The 25438-nt window shown below is 37.8% G+C and overlaps 1 protein-coding gene across 3 annotated transcripts in view; it reads right to left on the bottom strand.

The window, feature by feature from the left end:
• kat6b (K(lysine) acetyltransferase 6B) overlaps positions 1 to 25438 on the bottom strand; it is a 48176-nt gene extending 22738 nt beyond the window's left edge. For 2 of the 3 annotated variants that reach the window (XM_081350244.1, XM_081350246.1), the window contains exons 1-2: positions 25253 to 25438; positions 21458 to 22323 (exon numbers count right to left, since the gene is read on the bottom strand). In XM_081350244.1, the coding sequence (XP_081206370.1) occupies positions 21458 to 22078 (621 nt within the window). In that variant the 5' untranslated portion in view covers positions 22079 to 22323; positions 25253 to 25438. Of the gene's footprint in view, positions 1 to 21457; positions 22324 to 23824; positions 23950 to 25252 lie in introns of those variants that run through there. The other variant, XM_081350245.1, reaches the window with a different exon arrangement.

Here is a 25438-nt window from a genome sequence, read left to right as displayed (position 1 = left end):
CTTCAAAAAGGCAGCAGCCAATTCAACCAACACACATACATGCAATAAATCTGGTACTGCTGATGAAGGATAAAGGATGCCCAGCAGGATGTGTCCTGAATTGTGCACGTCACCACACACACCGCCTTGCCGTATCACCGAGCGCTGTGATACACAACACTGAGCCTGTGTAAATATTGGCAATGGGATGTTATACAACTGCGAGAGGTGTAGCCAGTGCCCTCTGAATGAGGGTAACGCAAGTTGCTGATGCCAAAAGAAGATTAGAGGGAACCGAACAGGCTCAGTGAATAGCTCTCAAGATAAGACTGTATCTTTCCTCCCACGAAAGCCTGTGGCATGCAGGACTTGTGTAGTGGAGATCAGAAAAAGGTTACATGGAATTTGACGGCAAAGTCTGCCACCACACCCTCACATCTCCAAACTGTTACATCTAAATCTCCACATGGGTTGTGTAAGCCCATTCAAGCCTGAGTCCTTAGATTCTGCATCACACGCTCGCAAAAACATACCAGTCTCCCGAGAAGAGAAACCGGTAGAAGTTGAGAGTAAACAAGCAAGCAATTCAGCTCAATTCTCTCCCAAAAGGCTTGTCAGCAAGAGACAGAGCGATCTGTTGGGGGATGGTGTATATTAGATGCAGATGGGGCATTAGAAGATGGAGCAAAACTACATCTAGTGGGTATGTTCTCTGTACCATCTCAAGAGAGCCACTCAGGCTGAGCTCCCCGCTGTGCCGTGTTGATAAATATTGAGTGTCTGTTCTGGTGAGAAACCTGTTGAGAGTAATGCCAGATTAATTGTTTTATGCAACAGGCAATCAATCCCTAGCCTATTAATCATTTTGGCAGACCATCAATTTGCAGATGGGTTATTCATAAACATTGCAAGTTTTCGTTTAAGTGCCAATTGAAAGGCTCCAATCGATGGCCCCTGAATGATACGTACAGCTCTCTTCATACAAATGACGAGTTGGTTAGTGCTCAGAAATAAATGTGCGCTCATAGCCTATAAAGGGCTTCTCTCCCCGAGGGCAACATAATCACGATATACACAACACAAATCCCACCATGCACATAATGCTTGACCTCAATTGCCTCCAAACAATAATTCTGTATTCACGCGCAGAAGGGGAAAAGCACAGGCACCACAGTCTCATATAAATACAAATAAACCCTCTTCTGCAGCTCTACACACCACCACATCATTCAATATCATTTGCAATAAACTGATTTCAATGGCAGAATTCTACTGCCTTTTGTTGATTTTTTTTTCTGCAAATGAAAAACATACTTCACGCACAGAGTAGTGTTCATGTGCATAACGATTAAAAAAAAAAAACCTTCTTGAAAGCCTGCCATGTTTGACATGGAGTTAGCTACTTGATATGTAGGAAAAAAACAAAAAAAAAAAACCACACACATGCTGGCAGATTGTCACATCACGACTTCTAAGCACTCATACAGAATTTCACATCATGCATGTCTGTGTAGCCAACATGTCATTGTGGTTGTGATCATACACACTATTTAAGCGTCAAATAAATCCTGCTAGACAAACTGAACCATTTATCCATGAGAACTAAAACTACCTTCACATTTTCTCTCCACTGCAACTTATACATGCCTTTTAACAACATACCTTCAGTTAGACCTGCACAATTCTGGATAAATTGAGAATCATGAATGTTTTTTTTTTAAACAGATCACGATTATTCCACGATGCTGAATAGACAACTAAACAAAATAACATGTAGGCCTCATAAAAAGCTGCAATCTGTTTAAAATGTTTAATTAATCTGATTTATATATAAAAAAAGTTGTCTGTTTCAATGACTCACCCATAAATACTCGTCTCATTACTGAATGAATCCGCATTTCTAAACAAATCTCTTGAATGAATGATTCAATGACAAAAACAGTTTAACAGTTTTTTTTGTAGACACCTGGTGGCATAACGATGTAATCGATACAATCTTTACAATTGTTATTTGAGGTGCCAAGTTACTTTCAAACAAACTTTTGATTGCTGTCAGAACTACAAACTTTTATCCCAGTATTTGTGAAAATCGGAATTGTTGTAACACAGAAACAATGATATTGTGTGGTTTAAAATACTGTTTGTGAAGCTGTTTTGTACCTTTACATAATTGATAACTTCTCTCTATAACAGCACAGCGCCGACGCAGAGATGAATGTTCCGGTGTGATTTTGTCAAAGATTTAATAGATGCAGACAAATCGTTGTCATTTAAAAATGAAATCCTGTGGGTGTCTGAATCGAGAGAGCGGTCGTTTAACGATTAATCATGCAGCTCTACCTTCATATTTAGCATCTCTGAGAGGTTATTTAGAAGTTATTTACTGCTAACTTAACACAGAGACGTAACCACCAGGCTTAATAAAAATAGCAGATCTATATGGGTTTCTCGATGGCAGACACTTAACTTAAGAATTTTTATTAAAATGGATGTCTACCCAAAAATGAAAATTCTGACATCATTTACAGTGTCGTTGCAAACTTGGACTTACTTCTGTGTTACGTACACTATTTAAAAAAACAAAATTATGATGCTGTTCACTTTAAGCAATTCATTTTGATTTAACACCATTGTATAAGGTTTCTGGTTTAAAATATGATTGCTTCATGTTAAATTGACTTGAAACAGTTACTCTTTGACTTAACTTGATGATTGAAACATGTTATTTCAAAATGATTCAATCATGCAATCCAATCAAACAGGACTTTCACTTCCAATCATGCTAAGAGGCTGAATTGGGAGAGTAAATATTGAAACAGTGTCATTTAATACATTTTTTAGCAAGATGAGAAAATGGAGAGACTTGTTAATATTTAAATGTTCTATTATGTTGGTATTTAAAAGTTTCGGTTATGTTAGTGGTTTTGGGGGGTTACTCATGCTTGAGCTACTCGTGCTGAAAGTGTTGAGCTCGTGCTTGGGTTGACGACCTGCTAACAAGAATTCTAATTGCTTAAAGCAACCACTATGATAGTGCCCTGGATGAAACCAGTTTATTTTGTTTTGTAAATCACAGGATTAAACAAGAAGCATTGGGCCTAATTGTAGGATTATTTGAATACTTCAATTCTAATGAAAACCATTTAAGTTAAGTTCAAATAAAACCATTCATTCAAGTTAAATGAACAATTGATTCTAGGCAGTTGTACATGGTTGATTCTATTGGGTTTTACTTGTTTCAATCACGTGGAACCACTGTCCATGATTGAAACTTGTTCAGCCAAACAGCTATTTTGAGTATAAAAGAGGATATTTTGAGAATTTTTGTTTGTGTTTTTGGATACAAATGGAAGTCGGGTTGGGTATTGTAAACCGGTTCTAAATTTCCCAGAACTGTGGATTTGATAAAACACACACATTTCAATTCTTCTTATCAATTGTCCACGAATGTGCATTTTAATGTGATTTTAAACTTTTCAAGGGCAAGTTGACGCGAAAGAGAATTCTATTCGGCACACGCACGCAATTCTGTACTGTGCACACATCCAAAGCAATGGCATAAAAAGCCAACTCACATATAAAGCGTGAATACTGAGTTCTCATTCGCGTCTTCTTGCACTTGAACTGACAAATACACACAAAATTGTCAAAATATCCTCGTAAACAGTCGGTTTTGTCTTAAGTGAATGTAAACAGTTGAGAAAGAAAACACGTGTAACAGTATATTGGATCTGTGCAGATGGTCTTAAAGTGAAAGTAGCCAAACAAACCTGCTGCCTTCTGTGTCAATGTTAATCAAACAACAACAAAAAATTAAGAAAAAAAAATTAATAATTCAGTTGTGCGCTTTGGCTAATTTGTTTTTAAAATTTATATTAGTTAGTTTAGTTGTTTTTGCTGTGGTATTTTTGTTTACACCATACTAGGCAAAAGTTCCTTGTGTTAGTGTTATTCAGGCTGCTGATTTTTGTTCATGGTATTCAGTTGCAACAATGTTTTACAAATACACAGAAAAAAAGTTTGATATCTAAATGTTTGACTTTTCTTTCTTCTTCTTTACTTTATTGAAATCAAAACAGATTATTCCCAACCCCTAATATGTCCCGCCCACCAGTGTGAGCATTTGGACTAAGTTTGGAATAGCACACTTCTTTTGTACATTGTTCATAGTATACAAACTTTCAGTATACCCAGGTGTCCTACTAAATTTGCCAACACTTGATGCACAACAGCGCATAGATCATGGTATCCCACAATGAAATGTAATCTATTAGCCTATACATTTCATGTCCAGTGTGCTGGATTAAGCAGAAGTTAAATCAGTGACACTTTAACATACTTCCTGACTCATATGATTGATGGCATAAATGTGATGAGACCATGTGACAATGTAGCTGTTTGTAATATGTAGTCTGAAATAATGCCTCAGTATTTGTTTAAATACTATTACAGCTTCATTAAAAAAAAAAACAAAAAACAAAAAAAACCTAGCACCAAAATGAGCATCTATTTGCTTAAACATTACACTAGGACACTCTTGCGTTAGTGAGAGCACAAATATGTGCTGGCTGGTGACTACACCCTACTGAATATTGTGACAAATATGTGATCTGGAATGTTTACAAAAAGAACATTCCACAGATGACACGGCATTCCCATCTAAAACGGGCAATAATAGCGTGTTGAAACACTCAGCTCTCAGCTCATTATCCTTCTATTTAATGCAACATCAGAAAAGGCTACACCTGAACATGCCTTTCTCAGTTGTTTTGTCCACTAAGTGGAGCTAGAGCACATCCACACCAGACTGATGACAGAACGTTATGTGCCATGTTTGGCTCTGAATTAAAGGCCAGTGAATCCTGACTGCAGCGGCTGCACAGGGAACAATCAAGTACTACAGGTGCAAGTCTGCAAAAACATTCTGCAAAACGTGTGGCTATGATGACCGCAGGGGTGTGTACATGTCTTAATTTGAACAATGCAGAAGTGAAATGCAGAGAGGAAGAACATGAGGTTCTCTCTGATGTTTCAAATGGACGTCAAAAAAAAGTTATTTGTAGTTTGTGATGCTGCAAATGTACTATTCTAACCAATCTCAGGACTGTTTTTTTTTATATAAATAAATCTTAGCATAATAAATAAAAACAAATGCAAAATCCAAAATATATGAAAGTTTTTTTGGAAGTTGATTTTTGATCAATAAAATAATGAAGCAAATTCTAAAACTAAAGAGACTAATGAGACACCCAAATTAAACTAGTGTGAATGAGCTCTCATGCAATGAATTAACCTTAAAACCAATAGACAATTAATAGCCTACACTGTTTAGTACACTTTCAAATGAACATCCTCCAACATTTGTAATTCAATAGGCCTTTAACATGATTTGTTGAAGCTACACAACATTACAAGAATAGTGCATTGGTTTAACCATTGATGCATAGTTTTATAAATAATGACAAAATACTTATATGCACAAAATGAAGTGGAATTAGTGGAAACGATTAATGATTACACATCCGTGTTCTCATAGTTCTCCTAAGCCTTCTAAGATGAAAGCACTTTAAGAGGCACAGGTAACTATTTGGTCTAGGTAAAAGTTATTTCAATAGTAGCCTATCTCCATTCATCCACCATGTTCTTACTGGTCCTAAAAAAAAAGATAAGTATTCATACTTCCGCATGAGGCCAAAGGTTATGAAAAACAAGCACAATAAATTTAACACTATAATATCTCACTACTAGGGACAGGAAAAAGACATACTTTTAAAAAAAAGGGGATGAATTTACAGACATCTATATTTATACAGAATATATAGCTAACGTTTAATGAGTCAATCTCTGTTCCAATACCGTGAAACAGAAACATAAAAAAAAAATAATAAAAAAAAAATCACAAAGGATCAAAGTAAACGTGCTTCAACCCACATTAAATGTGACTGCTGTGCCTATCATCTACATAAGCTTCCTTATATCCCACCCTGGATACCCACAAGTAGGGGCATATCACTTTTGAATGGTGGCGTGCATGCGGTTATGCCTTGCCCTTATCCCATAACCAGACACTAACAGTAATTGACACGTAAATTGTGTGTCTCCTGGCTCGGTTTGTGAGATCCAATCTAGTGACATGAACCATCATCTTTCATGTGGTTTGAGACCAAATAGAGTCAAGAAGTAAAATTTTATTTAAGCCTGACGACGTCTCATGCTTCAGCGTGAAAGAGGAATGTAGGGCAGATCTGTTCTAACGCTGACCCGTGACTCGTCCCATTACATTTTCCAACTGCTCTATTAGCTCATCCAGGCCTCTAAAGTCCAGGAACTTAACGAGGATGGCAGAGCTATTACATTACCATTACTTCATTCAGGTCAATCTGCCCGAGGAACAGCAACATGGCACACGTTCAGGTATCTGAGACTCAGGTTAGCTAAGTGACAATTACTCCAGCTCTAATTAAGCCATCTCCACTTCAGGCTGTGTCTGACCCTTACTAATTATGCATATATGTGGTGGCAGTGGCTTAATGCTTAGAGACTTGAGTTGTTAACACAAAGCGAACAGGTTCAATGGCAACAAAAAATGATCCGGGAGCTCTAGAGTTACAGAGATCTCAATCTTGCACTATCAATAGTGACATTGAAGAGAGCACTAAACCCAAACAGCAAGAAAAAATCTGAACTATTGACCTTGTGTTGCAGTGTGTTTAACTAGGGCCTTAAAGTGCATCTCTAAAAACATTAGAGTATGAGTTTCTTCACATAAGCCACAGGCTCATTATTGTGCAAACAATAATAATGATTGAACAGTTAGCCTAAATATATACCAGATGCATGGAACTAAAGTGATACTGCTTTGAAAGGAGCATTTAGCAGAAGTCACAGATGATGGAGATGACATCAACAAACTGCACACTGAAAAAACAAACAAACAAACAAACAAACAAAAAAACACCTGTAATAAATTTACCTATGTTGATTAGTTAAATTAAAGGGGTCATCGGATGCAAAATTCACTTTTATATGGTGTTTGCATATAAATGTGTCTTTGCAGTGTGTGGACACAACCACCATACATTGGAAAAAATCCATTCACTATTTTTAATCCTCAAAAAGCCTAAACACTATCAAGCCGTTTGGATTTTCTGAGCAATATGATGTCATATTGCTTATGCTCTGCCCATGACCGCTGATGGACTGTCCCGTATTAGCATATTTCCACCCTCAGCCATTTGTATATTGCCTGCCAAGGCAGGTTTACCCAGGCAGCACTTTATGTTAGGGGTGCACCGATCCGACTTTTTCAGTCCCGATACCGATACCGATGCCTGGGCTTTGTGTATCTGTCGATACCCGATACCGATCCGATACTATAGTTGAATTAATAATAAACTGTATACCTTCCACCTTATACCTTCCTTGAAGAGACTAAAGGCACCAGACTTTACTAACTAAACATAACTAAGACAAAATAACAGATGTATGTAATGTGTTGTATTCTTATTTATTTAAAAAACAATTGTGCATTCAAATCGAAAATAGAATATAATCAAACTTCTTTAAATAAATGTAAAAAAAATCAAAATAAAATGTAGCGGTGGAAACAAAAAAACTGTTTCCAAAAATTGTAAACATGTAAAAATATAAAGTGCAAAGTCCTGCAACAGGAATTTAAAATGCAACATAGCAGCTGAACCTGAGAATAAAAAAATAAAAAGTTGGTCGAACAACAACTTGACCACACATACAAATAATAATAACCAAACATTGTAATGTCCATCACAAACATGACCTGTGAATGCTCACTTAATCAATGGCAAATTTAAATGTCAGTTTTAATGATCATTATGTTTCATATTTTTAAAAATGAAAACAAAAAGAAGCAGGGTTGTGTTTTATATTTCGTGTTGTTAATATGCAGTAAAGATAATCAATGTACGCGTTTGCCTGAACCATATTTATGTGGCCATTAATATGTTTAAGTTTTTTTTTTTTTAAATGAAAAGAGGCAGAGTGGTGTTGTATAACATACTTCGTTTTATTTTCGGCTAAAATATACATAAAGAGATTACCGGAGTAGCCAGAGCGAGCTGAGTGACGCGATCAAGAACGCTGCTGTTCCATTTGCAGAATAACCGGACTCGCGTCCTCTCGTCCTCGGGAGTTCGTTCTCCTGAGTCGAACTTGGCAAGTCCGAACTACCAAGGAGGACGCAAGTCCGAAGTTTGCGTACTTGGTATTGAGAAACGGCCTCTGGCTCGCTCCATGTTGCTTCTAGCATGCGACACGCGTGAAGCTGACGAATGACGTAGGTTCTGCTGCGACGAAAAAAAAAATAAAAAAAAAACCTGGATCGGCCCGTGGATCTGTTATTTTTTCCGATCCCCGATCCAGCTATTTTATCAGTATCGCGGCCGATATCCGATCCTAATATCGGATCGGTGCACCCCTACTTTATGTGTCTTGTGTCCACATGCCCATTGAAGAGAGGGGTGAGCAGTTGCTCATTATCATTTAAAGAGACATGCACTGAAACGGGTCGCTGTGAACAGAGCTGTTTTTGAGGTGGTAAAAAGGTGGTGTTTTACACAACCATTGAGGAATTTTAACCAAAGAATGTTACAAACTTTACATGAAGACCCTAAAGAATCATACCAATTTGTAGGGCCCTATAATTTCCGCGATCACGGAATCGCGGACGGAATCGCGGAATTGGCAAATTAACGCGGAATCTAGTGTCAACACGGAATTTCGCGGAATTTAACATACTGTATTTGGAATAAAATTCTGTTTTTGTGTGGGAGAAAAACGTATGTCTGAGGAAAATCGCATATTACTGAAAGAACGAGCAGAGAGAGAGGCCTGGTCGCGCGCGCGTCTTCAAACTGTCTTGCTCTCTCTCACTCCCTCGCGCTTATTAATCTAAATCAATAGAGAATTGACACAATGGTAAAAGATCGGAAGAACGAAGTTTCACGTGGAGCATTCGGATATTTTTTTCCTGAATTAGGCTACCGGCGCTGGGTGTGAATTGTGCAAAAAAAACAAAACTTTTTTTACCTTGCCTTCTCTGAAAAGCGTTCCGCCCATTCAGCTGAGATAAAAATCACTTTCAATAAACTAAACAAAACCTATCCAATGATGAAATGTTTTCTGTGTTGACAAATCTTGTGCGATGTCCTAAAACTGCCGGGATAATCACACAACGCGTACAAGTCTGCTAATGATACGTCCGATTCGCGAACTAATGACTCATTTGAACCGATTCACTTTAATGAATGGTTAAAACAACTGATCTGTCCAACACTGAATCGGTTCGGTGTATAACAAAATCGTTAACACTTTACAATAAGGTTCCATTTATTTAACTCCAGTTAACTAGATCAGTTAACATTAACTAATAATAAACTGCACTTCTACAGCATTTATTAATCTTTATTAATGTTAATTTCACCATTTAGTAGCCTACATTATTTAAATGAAAAGTTGTATTTGTTAACATTAGTTAGCTTAATCCACTGTGTGAAGTAACATAATAAAAATACAGGGTTAGGGTTAACTAAGATTAGCAAAGATTAATAAATACAGTAACAAATGTATTGCTCGTGGTTCATGTTAGTTAGCCTAATACATTCACTAATGTAAACAAACCAAACCACATTTAACACCTCTTAAAATGAGAATTTTGTTTGTTACCTCAATAAATTTAGGGTCATTCCTATTTTACTTGTGTACATTTTAATCATTAACATTAAAAACACTCTTTTTACAACTAAAATAACAGTAAAGGGTAAAAAAAAAACCAACAAAAAAAACCTGAATTCCCAAAAATGTTCACGGAAAAAACGGAATTTGCAAAAATTAAAACAGAAAAAATGGAATTTGGGGAAAAATAAAACGGATTTTATAGGGCCCTAAATTTGTGGAAAATGGGCATTCGATGACCCTTTTAAGCATGTCAAGCTATTTTCCTGCAAGAGTTCACTCTAGAGTAGTTTAGAACATTCTTCGGTACTTGTTAAAATGTTAAATACCTTTTGACTAGTAAACAAAAGTTCAAATCATAGTCTCTGCTGCACCAATTTAACTGATATAAATAGTGTAGAACATTGCATAGAAACTGTGTCTATTCCTCGTTTAGTGAGATCAAATCATAAATCTACTGCAGGATCTAGAAAAAATCTAATTGTTATTAAACCAGAAAATGTTGCTATTGGTAATCAAAAACAATTTTTAAAGCTAGGTCTTCTAAACATTAGATCACTCACACCTAAGGCAGTTATTGTAAATGAAATAGTCACAGATAATAGCTTCGATGTACTTTGCCTTACTGAAACCTGGCTTAAACCAAATGATTATTTTGGTTTAAATGAGTCTACTCCAGCAGGATACTCCTATAAGCACGAGCCCCGTCTGAATGGTCGTGGCGGCGGTGTTGCAACAATCTATAGAGATTTTCTCAATGTTACTCAGAAAACGGGTTATAAGTTTATTTCATTTGAAGTACTTGTACTAAATGTTACGCTCTTAGATGTTCGAAAAACATCCCTATTATCTCTAGCCTTGGCTACCGTATATAGACCGCCTGGGCCTTACGCTGATTTCCTAAAAGAGTTTGCAGATTTTCTCTCAGACCTATTAGTTAACTTCGATAAAGCATTAATTGTTGGAGACTTTAATATCCATGTAGATAATCAAAATGATGCGTTAGGGGCTGCGTTTACAGATTTATTAAACTCCTTTGGGGTCAAGCAAAACATTACCGGACCGACTCATCGATTTAATCATACACTCGATTTAATTATATCACATGGAACCGATCCAACCGATATAGATATCATTCCACAAAGTGATGATGTCACTGACCATTACATGGTAACTTGCATATTACGTACTCCTGTAATATATCATGCTGCGCCGCGTTTTCGATTAGGCAGAACAATCCTTCCATCCACCATAGATAATTTTTCAAACAGCTTATCGGATCTGTCTCAGCTGCTCAGTGAACCCAAACAAACAGATGAACTTGAGGAATTAACTAGCACTATGAGCACCATTCTCTCTGGATCATTGGATATTGTTGCGCCCATTAGATTAAAAAAGGTCAGAGAGAAAAGTAAAGCACCATGGTACAACAATACTACGCGTGTTCTAAAGAGAGAAACCCGTAATTTAGAGCGTAAATGGAAACAAACCAACTTAGAGGTCTTTAGAATCGCATGGAAAGACAGTATGTCACGTTATAAAAAGGCCCTAAAAGCGGCCAGGGCTGAGCATCTACGCAAACTAATAGAAAACAACCATAACAATCCTAAGTTCTTATTTAACACCGTGGCGAGACTAACAAATAAACAGATGTCTCCTGAACAAAGTATTCCATTACAGTTTAGTAGTAATGATTTCATGAAGTTCTTCACTGAGAAAATAGAAAACATCAGAACCACACTTGTAAACGTTCAATCCTCAATCGCGCCTTATAATTCAGCCTCAATTATCACGCCGCAAGAACAATTACAGTGCTTCACAACTATAGAACAAAAAGAGTTAAATAAACTTTTTACTTCATCTAAAACAACAACATGTTTATTAGATCCCATACCAACTAAACTATTGAAAGAAGTGTTACCTGTAGTGGAAGAGCCTCTCCTCAATATTATTAACTCGTCTTTATCTTTAGGTTATGTTCCAAAAACATTTAAACTGGCAGTTATAAAACCTCTCATTAAGAAACCACAATTAGATCCGAATAATCTAGTAAATTATAGACCCATTTCAAATCTACCTTTTATGTCTAAAATACTAGAAAAAGTTGTGTCCGCTCAACTGGGCTCTTTCTTACAAGAAAATGACACCTATGAAAAGTTTCAGTCTGGATTCAGGCCGCATCATAGCACTGAAACTGCGCTCGTTAAAATCACAAATGATTTACTTTTAGCTTCTGACCAAGGCTGTATCTCAATATTAGTTTTACTTGATCTTAGTGCTGCGTTCGATACTATAGATCATACAATACTCTTAGATCGACTACAAAATTATACTGGTGTTCAAGGACAAGCATTAAGCTGGTTTAGATCGTATTTATCTGACCGCTACCATTTTGTTTATTTAAATGGAGAAAAATCTATCATAACTCCAGTAAACTATGGAGTGCCGCAGGGATCTGTGTTAGGCCCTCTATTATTCTCAATATATATGCTACCACTTGGAAATATTATAAGGAAACATGGAATTAGTTTCCATTGTTATGCTGATGACACTCAAATCTATATTTCATCACGGCCAGATGAAAACGCTAAATTATCCAAATTGACAGAGTGTGTTAAAGATATAAAAGATTGGATGACGCATAATTTTCTTTTATTAAATCCAGACAAGACAGAGGTACTACTTATCGGTTCAAAAAACCACCCACAAAACCTCTCACAATACAACTTTAACATAGTAGGATGTCCTGTTACTTCATCCTCTACAGTAAAAGACCTGGGTGTTATATTAGACTGCAACCTGTCTTTTGAAAATCATATTTCATATGTTACAAGAACAGCCTTTTTCCACCTTAGAAACATTGCTAAGCTACGTAATATGCTATCAGTTTCTGACGCAGAAAAGTTAGTTCATGCATTCATGACCTCGAGACTAGATTACTGTAATGCGTTATTAGCCGGTTGTCCTGCATCCTCAATAAACAAGCTACAGTTAGTCCAAAATGCCGCCGCTAGAGTTCTAACTAGATCAAGAAAATATGATCATATAACACCGATTTTATCATCCCTACATTGGTTACCTATAAAGTCCCGTATTAATTACAAGGTATTGCTACTGACTTATAAAGCCCTAAACGGCTTAGCTCCAGTCTATTTAACGGATCTTCTATCGCCCTATAATCCATCGCGCTCTTTAAGGTCACTAAATTCGAGGCTTTTGGTCATACCTAGGATATCTAGGTCCACCAAAGGAGGGAAAGCATTTTCACATTTAGCACCAAAACTCTGGAATAGTCTTCCGGATACTGTTCGTTGCTCAGACTCGCTCTCCCAGTTTAAAACTAGATTAAAGACGCATCTTTTCAGCCAGGCATTCATATAATACTTTTAATTCTACAGTTAAATCCGACCTCTAGTTCATAAACGCCAGAGGAGAACTGGCCCCCGACTGAGCCCGGGTTCTCCCAAGGTTTTTTTTTCTCCATTAGGTCACCTGATGGAGTTTTTCGGTTCCTTGCCACTGTTGCCTTTGGCTTGCTCAGTTGGGGATATTTGGGGATATTTAATTTAATTAATCAATCAACGATACTATTGATCAGCATTACCGAACGTAGACGTTCCACTAGAAACAAACATTGATGTATTGTTCTAATTTATTACTGTGAAGCTGCTTTGATACAACCTGTGTTGTGAAAAGCGCTATATAAATAAACTTGACTTGACTTGACTTGACTTGTACAGCTGCATCAGTAAAAGCCCCGTTCACAACACCAAAGACTTAAAACTTTATACAAATGCAGAGCTACTTAATACAGCAACTAGGCCTCCCAATGGAATTGAAGACAGTGGAAAGATGGTTATAAACGTCATTAGCACAACCACAACTAGCAACCAACCAGTGGCAACATGCACCAAAGACTTTGGTGGTGTACCACTTTGACACCATTCAGAAATGTGTACCTTTTAACTCAGATTAGCACCAAACATTTGATTAAATACTTAATATTTATTGCAGATCTGCATAGTTAGGCTACATGTATATAAAATGTAAAAAACACAGTATGTGCTTTATATTCATAAAAAGGGACTGAAAAAATATAAATGACAATAATCACTATTAAGTATTTGCCTAAGTTTATTTAACTTGTTTAGTAGAGGTGTAAATCCGACGGTTCTTCACAAAACGTTCTGATATCAATTCTTATAGCCAGTGATACGATATTTGTCAATACCTCAAAAAACTCTGCATTAGGCTTTGATCAATTCGATCCAAGGGTATATCAAACAATATTATGTGCCTACACAACCAGTTAAATTTTTATTAAGTCACAAATGCAACCAAAATATGTAACATGAACATTTCTCTAAAAAAATTGCACATCTTGTATCCCAATTGGGACATCCACAACAAAATATACACTTTAGTTTTTTAAATAATAAAGAAAAATGAATAATGGGAAAAAAAAGTTTACAGGGTCATTGATGAAAGTTTATGATATGACAACAGTCAAGAAGTCTTTCAGGTTTCTGAGCTAAAATGTGCAATGTGTAAAATCTACAGCTAGGTCACTTCAACCCGCGGCAATAGTGTTGTTGAACCCTGACAGGTGAGTTTAAACGAGAATGCACGTTGGCGCTGTTAATGCAATGTGACGTACATTGCGTGAAGATGTCAAAATAAAGACGTCTCTTGAAAAACATTGTATACATTTTTTACACGTTGCATCGATCCGTTGTATCGTTAGTCATTTTTTCGATGTATCTTTCATAGCGATGTATTGTTCCACACCATTGTTCAGGTAAAACAAAGTAAAACTCAAAGGTTTACAAGACCACCCCTGGCATCACTCCTCTACAGTCCCAACCGGACTGTTTGATTCATTTTAAGTTGCAGCCTACTTTTGGTTAAAAACTAAACTAAACTTTCATGGCAATATTCTGAGGTTTTTTACGGAGACTCAAGTAAAATGCACTGCTAAGGCCAAAATATCGATGAAATTTCTAGAAAGTGAGCAAATTGCATCAGCCACAGCTGGTAAACAGTGGTCTAGTACTGATTCAACACCATTACTGATGAACAGATGTAATCAGCAAAGCTTTAACAGACCTTCATTGAATTACTATCTTTTAAACTAAGCAAGAGTTTCAAGAACGTCAAAAAGAGAGGCCAGCCATGAGATCTAATACACCTTCAACGCAAAATTTAATCCTGCCAGCTAATGGGACAAAAGAAAGCCGGATTTGGCCCTCTCTTTTCTCATAATTTAACCCATCACAGAATATGATAAAGAGGCCTGGAGCAGCTGCAGACTGACCAGTCCCCAAGCACACAATTAACAACAAAAGAGCTCTTTTAATGCATTGAGCTAATCAGCAGCCAGCCCACCACTGCAGTCCCCCTGAACCATCTGCAAGACGGCAGACCGTCTCCGTGATTGTGAAAAAAAAAGGCTGGCACCATACTATCATGTCCTAGGGTCAATGAAGCACATTGCTTAGCAACAGTCAGGCCCCCGTGCATGGAAACCAAAAGCTTTTGCTTTCAAAGAGCAACTCAATACGAAGTGGACAAGGGAATGTGCTCCAAGATTTGATTACCAAATGGCCTCTGATTGTTCACTGACCACTGTAGGAAAAGAGCATTAAGAGCCACCAAGTATGGACCTTAAGTGACCAGCAAGTGATTGACAATCTTCACATTTTTATTGGTCTATAGACTATTGCTTCATTGTGTCTTACTATGTGTGACATGAAAGAAAGACTTATCAACTATACGTAGCCCAAATGGAAAGAAAAATTATGTATATGAAGTTTGGAAGACAATCTGCAATGCCATGACTGATGTAGGAATAATCTAAAAAGTATTATATTATGGTTGAAGCTTTTAAAAAAATATATATCAAAGAAAAGGAACAGAGGTCAGAAAAGGTCCCAGAAAAGGTCCCAGTTGAAAACAATAATCATAACGCAGGACACCAGAAGGGGTTTTACAACTTCAGAGAGTGGAGTTCACAACAGGGCTCAACACTTGCCTAGAACAACGTAGGCATCTCCATCATTAAGCTTTCAAAGTAAACTCAACATAAAATCAAAATAAACCCATTTACTTCATTACTACACAATAATGGTCTTATTGAATGTTTCATCAGTGCGCATGGTTCCAATTCTGTTAAAAAAAAACAAAAAAAAAACAAAACAAAAAAAAAAACCCAAGTGCTTTCAGCACTTGCTAACATCACAAATCTCTCTTACTTCAATCAACCACTCTCCTCCAACCAGCTCCATTCAGCCACATAACAGCCACTTGTCACAAATCCAACCAACTTCTAAACGATCAAATTAAGTCACATTCTACATTTTCACTCATTAAATACACTGGAAATGTTTTACATTACAAAAGTACAATAGGTTGCAAATGCTGTTTCATGCTGACTTAAGATTTTGAAATATGGAAATAGCACCGGTAAAAAATCATTGCAGAAAGGTATAGATTATGAAGCTGTAGGACAACATTCAAGCACAGTAACTTGCAAAAGATCCCTCAGTCAAATAACACACAGCTACTCCAACATCTGCAGCATATCATGCCCTCATTTAGAGAACTATCTTGGAGCAAACCAAAGATGATTTAGGAATAAAAACATGGTCTTCTCATTTTTCACAGAACATTTCAATCACACAATGTTAAAATCAAACCCAAGTTCACTCATGGGGATGACAAAGCGGTTTGGGGGGAATGGTGAAGAAACCCTTTACCAAAACAATGAGTTGGGCTATGGTTTTGAGATATTTCAACAATTTAGGACAAAAAAGCCACTTTTGTATAGTTAAGCCCTGAAAAGCTACAAACAAGTGACTTCCTACAGTTCCTAGATGATACAACCTCTGAATGATGTTGGTGGCTTTGGTAAGATAGTTCATGTCAACGAGTATTTTTGGAAGGAGTATTTCTGTTCCTGACACTTGTTGTGTACACTAGGCATTTGAAACCCTGCTGAAGTCACTATGGCCCTGTTTACATGTACATGGTTATTTTGAAAAACTGAGACATTTCCCTTCGTTTGTGCCCTTCGTTTACACGCAAGCGAAGAATTCGCCTCTGAAAACGATTCTTTCTAAAAACTCCGGCCAGAGTGGAGATTTTGGAAAACTTTGTGCATGTAAACTGAGAAAATCTGAAAATCTGAGTTAGGCAGTCGACGTCACAGTATGCGACATAACTTGCACATGCGTCAAAAGTGCGACCTATGTTTACATTGTCATTTGGCTATGGTGATCATGGATGCATTCAGAGTAGCAGTCGCATTTAAGTTGGTGCAAACCCTTTTCGTCTGTTTGCATTTGCAAATACAGCCGCTCTATTATGTAGGCTAATTCATTGCTGTTGTTGCTATTTTCGGGATTCTGATTGGCTAACGTGGGCTTGAGCTTCTTGTTACACTGCCACCTACAGGTTTGGCATGCTCTTGACGGCATATATACACAGGTTCGTGTAAACTTTTAACACTTTTCTGAAAACTGACAGGTGTGCATGATGTTATTTTTGAAAACGGAGAGGGTGAAATGTCCGTTTATGAAAATAGCCGGCCACGTGTAAACGTAGCCTAAGCGGCATCTTAACTTGTTCGGCTTCATACTGCCAAATGCTAATATTATGAGCCACACAACACACTGTTCTCTCTTCATTAGCCACCATTGTACTGGTGAATCTGAGGGTGAGATGTGCCTCATCATATTGTCGTCTTGAGGCTGTCTACACTGGACATGACAAAGCGAACGTTCCAAATTTATTTATCCTTTGCGGCAGAAGTTGTGCGAGCACTTGGAGTATGGCAGAAATAGAACGGACATCAGTTTACTGTCAGAAAGTGCTGTGCCGCATTCCGGTGTATTCTACGGAGTTATGCAAACGCAGAACCATGCATTATTGATTTATATTTTTACAAGGCTCCTTGTAATACTCAATTCTGCTTCTTCAATCACACCACCTAGCGGTCTGCTATTCCAAGACAACAACTGCTACAACTGATAAAACAGACATCTTGAGGTAGCTAATAAAATGTCAAATTAATATTGTGTTCAATTATTTATTTTTGTGATAAGTAGCCACATAATAAGCGGAATAATTTCATAGTATCATCTTGTATCACCCTGAAGACGTTTCATTTGCATAATCAACTGACTGTACACACTGTCCCTTAAGCCTTGCCATGCCCCCCACTTTGGGAACCACTGCTAAAATAAATCTGTCGAAACTTTCATTTTGGGAGAACTATAAACAATACTTACTATGCCTCATTTATGAAACAAACGTTCAACCGTTTCCACACAAAACTTGGCATTTATCAATATGGAGGTGAGTGGTAGCTACGATCAAATCTCATGTCAGGATTCAGCTTGTATACGAAAGTTTTAAGTTAGCGTGAACTTGCGTGCAGCAAAGTAAATCTGGTGGAGAATTGTAATGAGCATTTTGAGCATTTCAATTATTTTCCTGACCGAGTCTGACAACCGAAGCTCATTAAATCAATCATTAGGCTAACTGTTAAACGACTAGAATAGATTGTCAGATAGAAATTAAATTAGAATAGATGGGTGTCTGGGTCCCATTACAAATACCAATGTTTTTTTCCCCACAAGGGTTTAGCTTTACATGCGCAAAAAGCAGCATAGATGAGGATTCACATTTCGTCACATCGCGCACCAGCATCTCTTCTGTGAGTGCAGAAAAACAGAAACTGAACTATACAAAAAGGAATAAAACAGGCCTAGGACTACACTAATATTTATTTAACTTAATTAGCAGATTAACAAAAGACAAAAAAAACTGTGCAACAAGTAGTGTAAGCTACGCTCGTATTTTTGACACTCTAATGCATTGTAGGCTATTCTTTAATTTATTAAAGGTCCCGTTCTTCGTGATCCCATGTTTCAAACTTTAGTTAGTGTGTAATGTTGTTGTTAGAGTATAAATAATATCTGTAAAATTATAAAGCTCAAAGTTCAATGACAAGCGAGATATTTTATTTAACAGAAGTTGACTACATCGAACGGCCCGTTTGGACTACATCCCTCTACTTCCTTCTTTAAAGACGTCAGTAGAACAGTTTTTTGACTAACCTCCGCCCACAGGAATGCTCCCTCAACTCTACCGAAATTCGTTTATGTACTTGCGCACTTTTAATAACTTACTGTGTTTACTCAGCTCTTACGGTGATTTTCTGAAGTAAAAAAACTGACGCTTCATCTTTTGTGTGATGTACAATAAACTATTAAACTCATCAGTATATGTTTGATCATCATTCAGACAGCAGACTTGTAGGCTATTAATAAATAATGGATACATACAAGCAGATGACAAATACGTTATAATAACCGTAATTAAACTACTAAACCATACCTTAGAGCTGGGCGATTTTTTCCCCTAAAAAAATCTGCGATTTTTTTATAAAAAACTCGATTTACGATTCGATTAGATTTTTCTCCCCCCATTTAAAACAAAATAACTGTGAACTGTAAATATATTTTAAAAATATATATTTATTGTATTTAATTAAAGTGCATCAACATAAAATTGCAAAGGCAAACCCTTTCTCTAACTGAAAAGTCACTGTGCAGTGTGCAACAAAGATTGTTAAACATCCAAATTATTTATACTGTATTTGGATTGAGCTAATAAAACAACAACAAATCCTCAGGTAACTCTTATGCCTGGTTCAGATTACACGATTTTTTTGTCTGTTACGATAGTCACTGTCAGATTACACGATTTTGACTCCTAAAAATCTTGTCATGTCGTGGACAAGAAACATGTCAGACTACACATTGTTTTACGACCAGACATCGCGAGCCGTCTCACACACTCATTCACTCGCACATATAGGCTACACAAGCTCACTCACATAGCCTACACACACACACTCACACACACTCACTCACTCACTCACTCGCACATACACACTCTCTCTCTCTCTCTCACACACACACACACACACACTCTCGCGCACACACAGTCACACACACTCACTCGCGAACACACACTCTCCCTCCCTCACTCACGCGCGCGCCGTCGTCGTCGTCGTGGAGGACCGTTAAAACATTAAACATGCTAGTCTTTTTGTCGTGATGTCGTGAAGCATCGAGGGCTGCGCCGCAGGGAGCGTTCTACGGAAACCCTGAAGGAAGATTTGGCGAATGCAAAATGTATGTATTGGGAGAAAAAAAATCTAAAAAATCGATTTTTTGAAAATATGAATCGATTTGACCTACCAACTCGATTTTTAAATCAAATCGATTTTTTTCCCAGCCCTACCATACCTGTTCCATCTCTATACAGCACTCTGACTCTGCAGGCATTATTGTCCGACTCGAAATGAACACCGTTACTGAGAGTTTCTGATATTATCATCATTCCGTGAGATGAAATTGTCCTGAGAGACTGAGCGCGAGCTCATGAAGCTCCGCCCCCTGTGCCGTCCAGCAGCAGCTCATTTGCATTTAAAGGGCACACACTAAAACAGCGCGTTTTTCTGAGCCCCAAAAAATGACAATTTAAACATGCTGTAAAAAATGATCTGTTGGGTATTTTGAGCTGAAACTTCACATACACACTCTGGGGACATCAGAGACTTATTTTACATCTTGTGAAAAGGGGCATAATACGGGACCTTTAAATCAAACTGATTGCACGCACACTCACACACAACATTTCAGTTCTATCATTGCTAATATGACATTTCAGCCATTATCAAACTAAAATGCAGTCAACCAAACATAAGTTACACTTCTCCATTTAAATGGTCCGCTGTAAAATCAGTGCCCAGCGCCCAAACAAATGTTTGTGCATGTGAACAATGATGTTTTACATGGATATTGGATTTTGCTGAATGAGAGTGGCGAGCCCAATTCCATTTCAGTTTCACTTTAAATAAATTAATTTTGGCTTGATGTCTGTTGTTTATAAAGAATGCCACTATAGCCTAATGTGTGTTTTATTTTATAGTTTAATATATAATTTATCTTAAACTATAAAATAAAACAATATATAGCTATTTATTTTTCATTCTTGTTCTGTTCTGAATAATGTTATATTTAAAGGATTTAGGCTAAATATAGGCCTAGTGAGGAGTGAGGGGAACTAAACTAGCCTAGGCTATAGGCTAGTGTTTATAATGTTTGAAAATGTTTTGTGTATTTAATATACACATAAATTAATGTAATTGTTTGCAATTATGAGGTTAAAGGGTGTTTTTGGAGTAAAATCAATTTCTCTTTCATGAAATTACTTCCTCTTCTTGGCTGGGTTAAGTCCATGTCATAAACTCTAGGGGCAAGGCTTTGAAAGCGTGAATTTTTAGGGGCGTAATATTTAAATGTAGATTGTTTTCAGCCGCCAAATTGATCAATGTACGATCATTGTCAAGACGGGATTGGTGGCATATGAATGTTTCATGAATCACACGAACCCTGTTGTAAGATGATTTCTTTTTTCTTTAGAGTAATAATTGAGGCCCACTGACACTATCAACGATGCATGATGTATTTATATTATATTGTAACACCCCTAGCCACAAATCTGATTTGTACTGAATGAAGAGGTTCCCAAAAAAAGAAAGAAAACAAGTTCCCATGGTTGTTCATATTAATGGGTAAAAGTTGTTTTTAAAGAAGTTGTGCGACTTTACACTTGCAGAAACTATAAAACAAACAACAACACACATTCACAGCTTTTTTAGCAGAGCCCATATAGATACAAAAAGTTCTGGACGTACCTGGTCTCTCTCATGAGGGAGTAGTGTCACAGGTGGGAGGTCGACAGCAAAGAACCCCAAACTCCTGAAGCAAGCTTTTCCTCCCAGTCCACCACTGTTCATCCTGTAGAGCGGACCATCCTTGAGCAGCCGCCCGTTGTTAACCGCCCGCTTAGCAGCTAGCCTCAGCCTCTGCTGAAACCTGGGGTTTGCCACAACATTCACCAAGTCACCCTGGCTTCTAAGGAATCTCTCAATGTTCCTTAGAGATGAGCCAGCCGGGACGCCCAGACCTTCGATAGCCCTCCTAAGGATTTTATTCCAATCCACATGACGCAGATCTCCTGCAGGTATCACAGATCCAACCGAAACCGAGCCAGAGCCTCCCAGCTTGAAGGCCGCAATCCTTCCCGGGTTATCCGGGTCTTTGTACGAAGCGCACCCTTTGCTGGTAACCTTAAGGATGGATCCATCCTTCACAGCGAGCTCCAGCTGCTGGAGTACAACACCCTTGTCTAGTCCGTGTGAGGTTGAGACGGCATGGCAAATCCGCTCCTCAGAAGGCCGCTGCTTCTGCCTTTTGATCTTCTGAATAGCCTCAAGAATCCACTCTGTGTACAGGGGATTGGCCAGTTTCACCATGGTGAAATAAGTTGTTTCATTAAGGTGTGATCCATGAATACATTCCTTTATTTTAAGAGCGAACCATATGCATCAACAAACAAAAACCAGCCATTAGTACATGCCGGACAGGATATGGGATTGATGTAACTCCTCAAAAATGAGACTGGCTCATTTCTTTTCCCTTTTGTCAAAAATAAAAAAATCCCTTGTCGTTGTAAAATCCACAGTCAGAAGACTAGCCGAAAAATCCTTTTGAGTTACACCTGTGGGTGTGAAGAGAAGAAAAACAGAAAATCCATGTTACTTTGCAAAGAAACAAACTCTCTCTCCGGAACCACTCCAGAACTAGTTACATGGGAATGGCAAACTTGACCTGGAGGGTTAGGCTAACCAACACTCCTGCTCCTTAAAAAACACATATGGATTCTTATATCTCAAAGTGAAAAACAATGACAGTTTTCAAAGCACATTCAACTATAACCTCAAAACATCTGACACTAATTTGATAAAAAAAAATACAACAATAAATTATTGTTAAAGGAATTCCAATTAGTTTGGTAGTATAGACGATTTTGACACGTTAGATGCACACAAAGGTAAAATCAACAGTCCAAAACCAGTCCAGTACAACCATGAGATTAAAAATGAACATGTTAAAACACACTTTGATAAAATGTGAGCCACTTTATTAGAATATTATAACTGGTACTCAAAATCTCCCTACACACACCCACACCTGAAAGCAGCAGCACATGTCTAGGACGCCCATATACAGTCTAGGGAGGCAGCTCAATCGTTCTTCACTACAAAACACTGACAACTCAATTTTTGCACTATACTTTTTGTATATAATATCTGTACATTCAGCTACAGGCTACAATTACAGTATGCCATGGATAATATAACATTTTATTAAGCTCATTGATTGTGTAAAAACCCAAACAGCATTAGCAGAGGAAGAACAGTGCTGCGAGCAGCCAGCAGGTGAAGAATTCCTCCGCTCGCCAGCAGCGGCCGTGTAAACTCAACCACAACTTATCTGCCATAATATTGTTATATAAAAAGCCTCGCACACATACTGAGGGAAACACTTGAATCATTCCTCTGAGACATTAGATCCGGTCTAAACAGATCCAAGAAAAGCTACGGTAAATAATTGAACAACGCAACTCAGTTAGCCAGCAAAACAACCAAATAACTCGAGTTTAACTGGGGAGGCATGACAGCACACAAAGTGTTAGTGGATCATATAAAAATAGAACAACCGATGGTATAACAAAGTATTATTGACCAACTGACACTCACTCGTTTGTGGTGTTAAACTCAAACTTAAAAGCACAAAATACAGCGTTGTTTAAGACTTGACACTTATTTAATCTGTTTTGTAATCTCGTCCACACTCTTCCAGCTTTAGTCACAAACTACGATTTAGCCATGACATTTCACATTAAGAGTCTAGCAACATCCTCTCAAATTCTGACAGCTAAAAGAAAACACAGCGTCACAAACACATACTGACATTCGTACTTCAGCTCGAGTCCTCTGATTAAAGCCGAGATAGTGAGCTAAAGTCATGCGAATCTCAGAAGCATTCGGCTTCTTATCTCCAGCATCGGCTTTCTAAACAGCCCCGGAGCTCAAGTCTAGCACGCTAAGCTAAAGCTGGCTAAATTAGGTTATGCTTTATGACTACTTCCGACAGATGACTATCTATAATTTATGATGACAAAGTCAACGCGTCAATTAACCTACGGTCTCGCAAACCTTGTTTTCTGGACGCTTTAATACGGTGGACAGGTCAGGTGACTTCGCCGCTATGCCCGGTCGCGTTACTAAACAGACGCCATTTTGTTACAATGTTGTAGTTTACATGAATCCGACATGACACTGATTACAACCCAATGGAGTCTCATTAAACCTTACCTTCACAAAGACTGTCCCGCCCAAGAAACTTTAATATTGGTTAGAAAGGGCAAATACTTATCCCTGGTTTGATAATCAAAGTGTCAATCACAAGGAAACGGTTCGGCCTCTCGAGGAATCAGTTGGCTTCATAATCTGTCAATAATCACTTGACCCGCCTCTTAAAGGGATAGTTCACCACAACTAAACATTCGGTCATCATTTACTCACTCGCATGTTTTTTTCCAAGCCTGTATGACTTTCTTTCTTCCGTGGAGCATAAAAGGAGATATTAGCCAAAATGTGAGAAAATGATAGTCTCGGTCATTATTAACTTTAAATGTTTTTGTTTTTTTTGTTTTTAATATGCAAGTGAATAATAACTGATGGCCGTCATTCTACATATCACATTTCAGTCGTACGGGACTATTACAACCCGAGTGCTTGTATATGACAGTATTTTCATTTTTTAGATAAAACTATCCCTTTAATGTGACAACTGATCTTTAGTCCGTACTGCTTATGGAAATGCGATTCTTGCTATTCAGTCAGAATGAGACGAATAGCGGGATAGCGGGAATATTGTATCATCATGTAATCGAATGAGTTTAAAACTACTTGATGGCTCTTTAATGTAAGATCACCCGAAACTCGGTCTACACCTTTAAGAAGGCTCCCCCTTATGAGCATCGCACTACACTGCAATATGAGCAGATCGACCTAGTCACACTTTTTGGAGAATAATGTAATGGTGAATAATTAGTCCAAGTTATCCTTGGCATTCCCAGTACTGTGTGCACTGTGATATAATATAATATTTAGTTTGCACTTTACAAAAGACATGGAAGGCCATGAACTATCGAGCGCGCGTACATCCTCACGAAGGTAGCTTGCACACAAATAGGCAACATTTATAAATCCTGCGAATGTCTGGCGATGATGGCAAAATCATTCCCGTTATTCTAAAACACTAAAAAAGATGCAAAGACGACTGTTGGTCGTTTACTCGCTAATGTCCAAAGCATGCAAAATGCACTCATATTTCAAGATCAAGCAACAGAGAACAGATAGCATCTGGAAAATTCCATTTATGCGGGTCAAGCCGTAGCTTGCGATAGTTGCGCGGTTCGTGTAACCCAATAACCTTAATAGCCCGAATTAATTTCTCCGCTCGCGTCAAGTTACATCACTCAACTTAAACTTGAACGATTAAAACATGCCACCGATAACAAGCCACTCAAGACACCGCCGAGATAAATGCCCGACAACGCTGGCAAAGCGAACATTTACCTTTAAGTTCCTCGCGCGATCTCTCCACACTCCTCGTTTAAGCAATAAAAACACGCTTATTTGCGAAGCTGATGATATATGCACAAAGTAGCCTGATAAATCCAAAGGGGTCTTGTTTCATTCGGAAGATGAACGCACGCGTAGGCAGAGGGAACCTGATAACAACTAATTGAAAGGTTAATCTAC

Source organism: Scardinius erythrophthalmus (assembly GCF_964197995.2).
Source record: "Scardinius erythrophthalmus genome assembly, chromosome: 21".
Taxonomy (NCBI): Eukaryota; Metazoa; Chordata; class Actinopteri; order Cypriniformes; family Leuciscidae; genus Scardinius; species Scardinius erythrophthalmus.
This window is presented reverse-complemented; position numbering and strand designations above follow the sequence as displayed.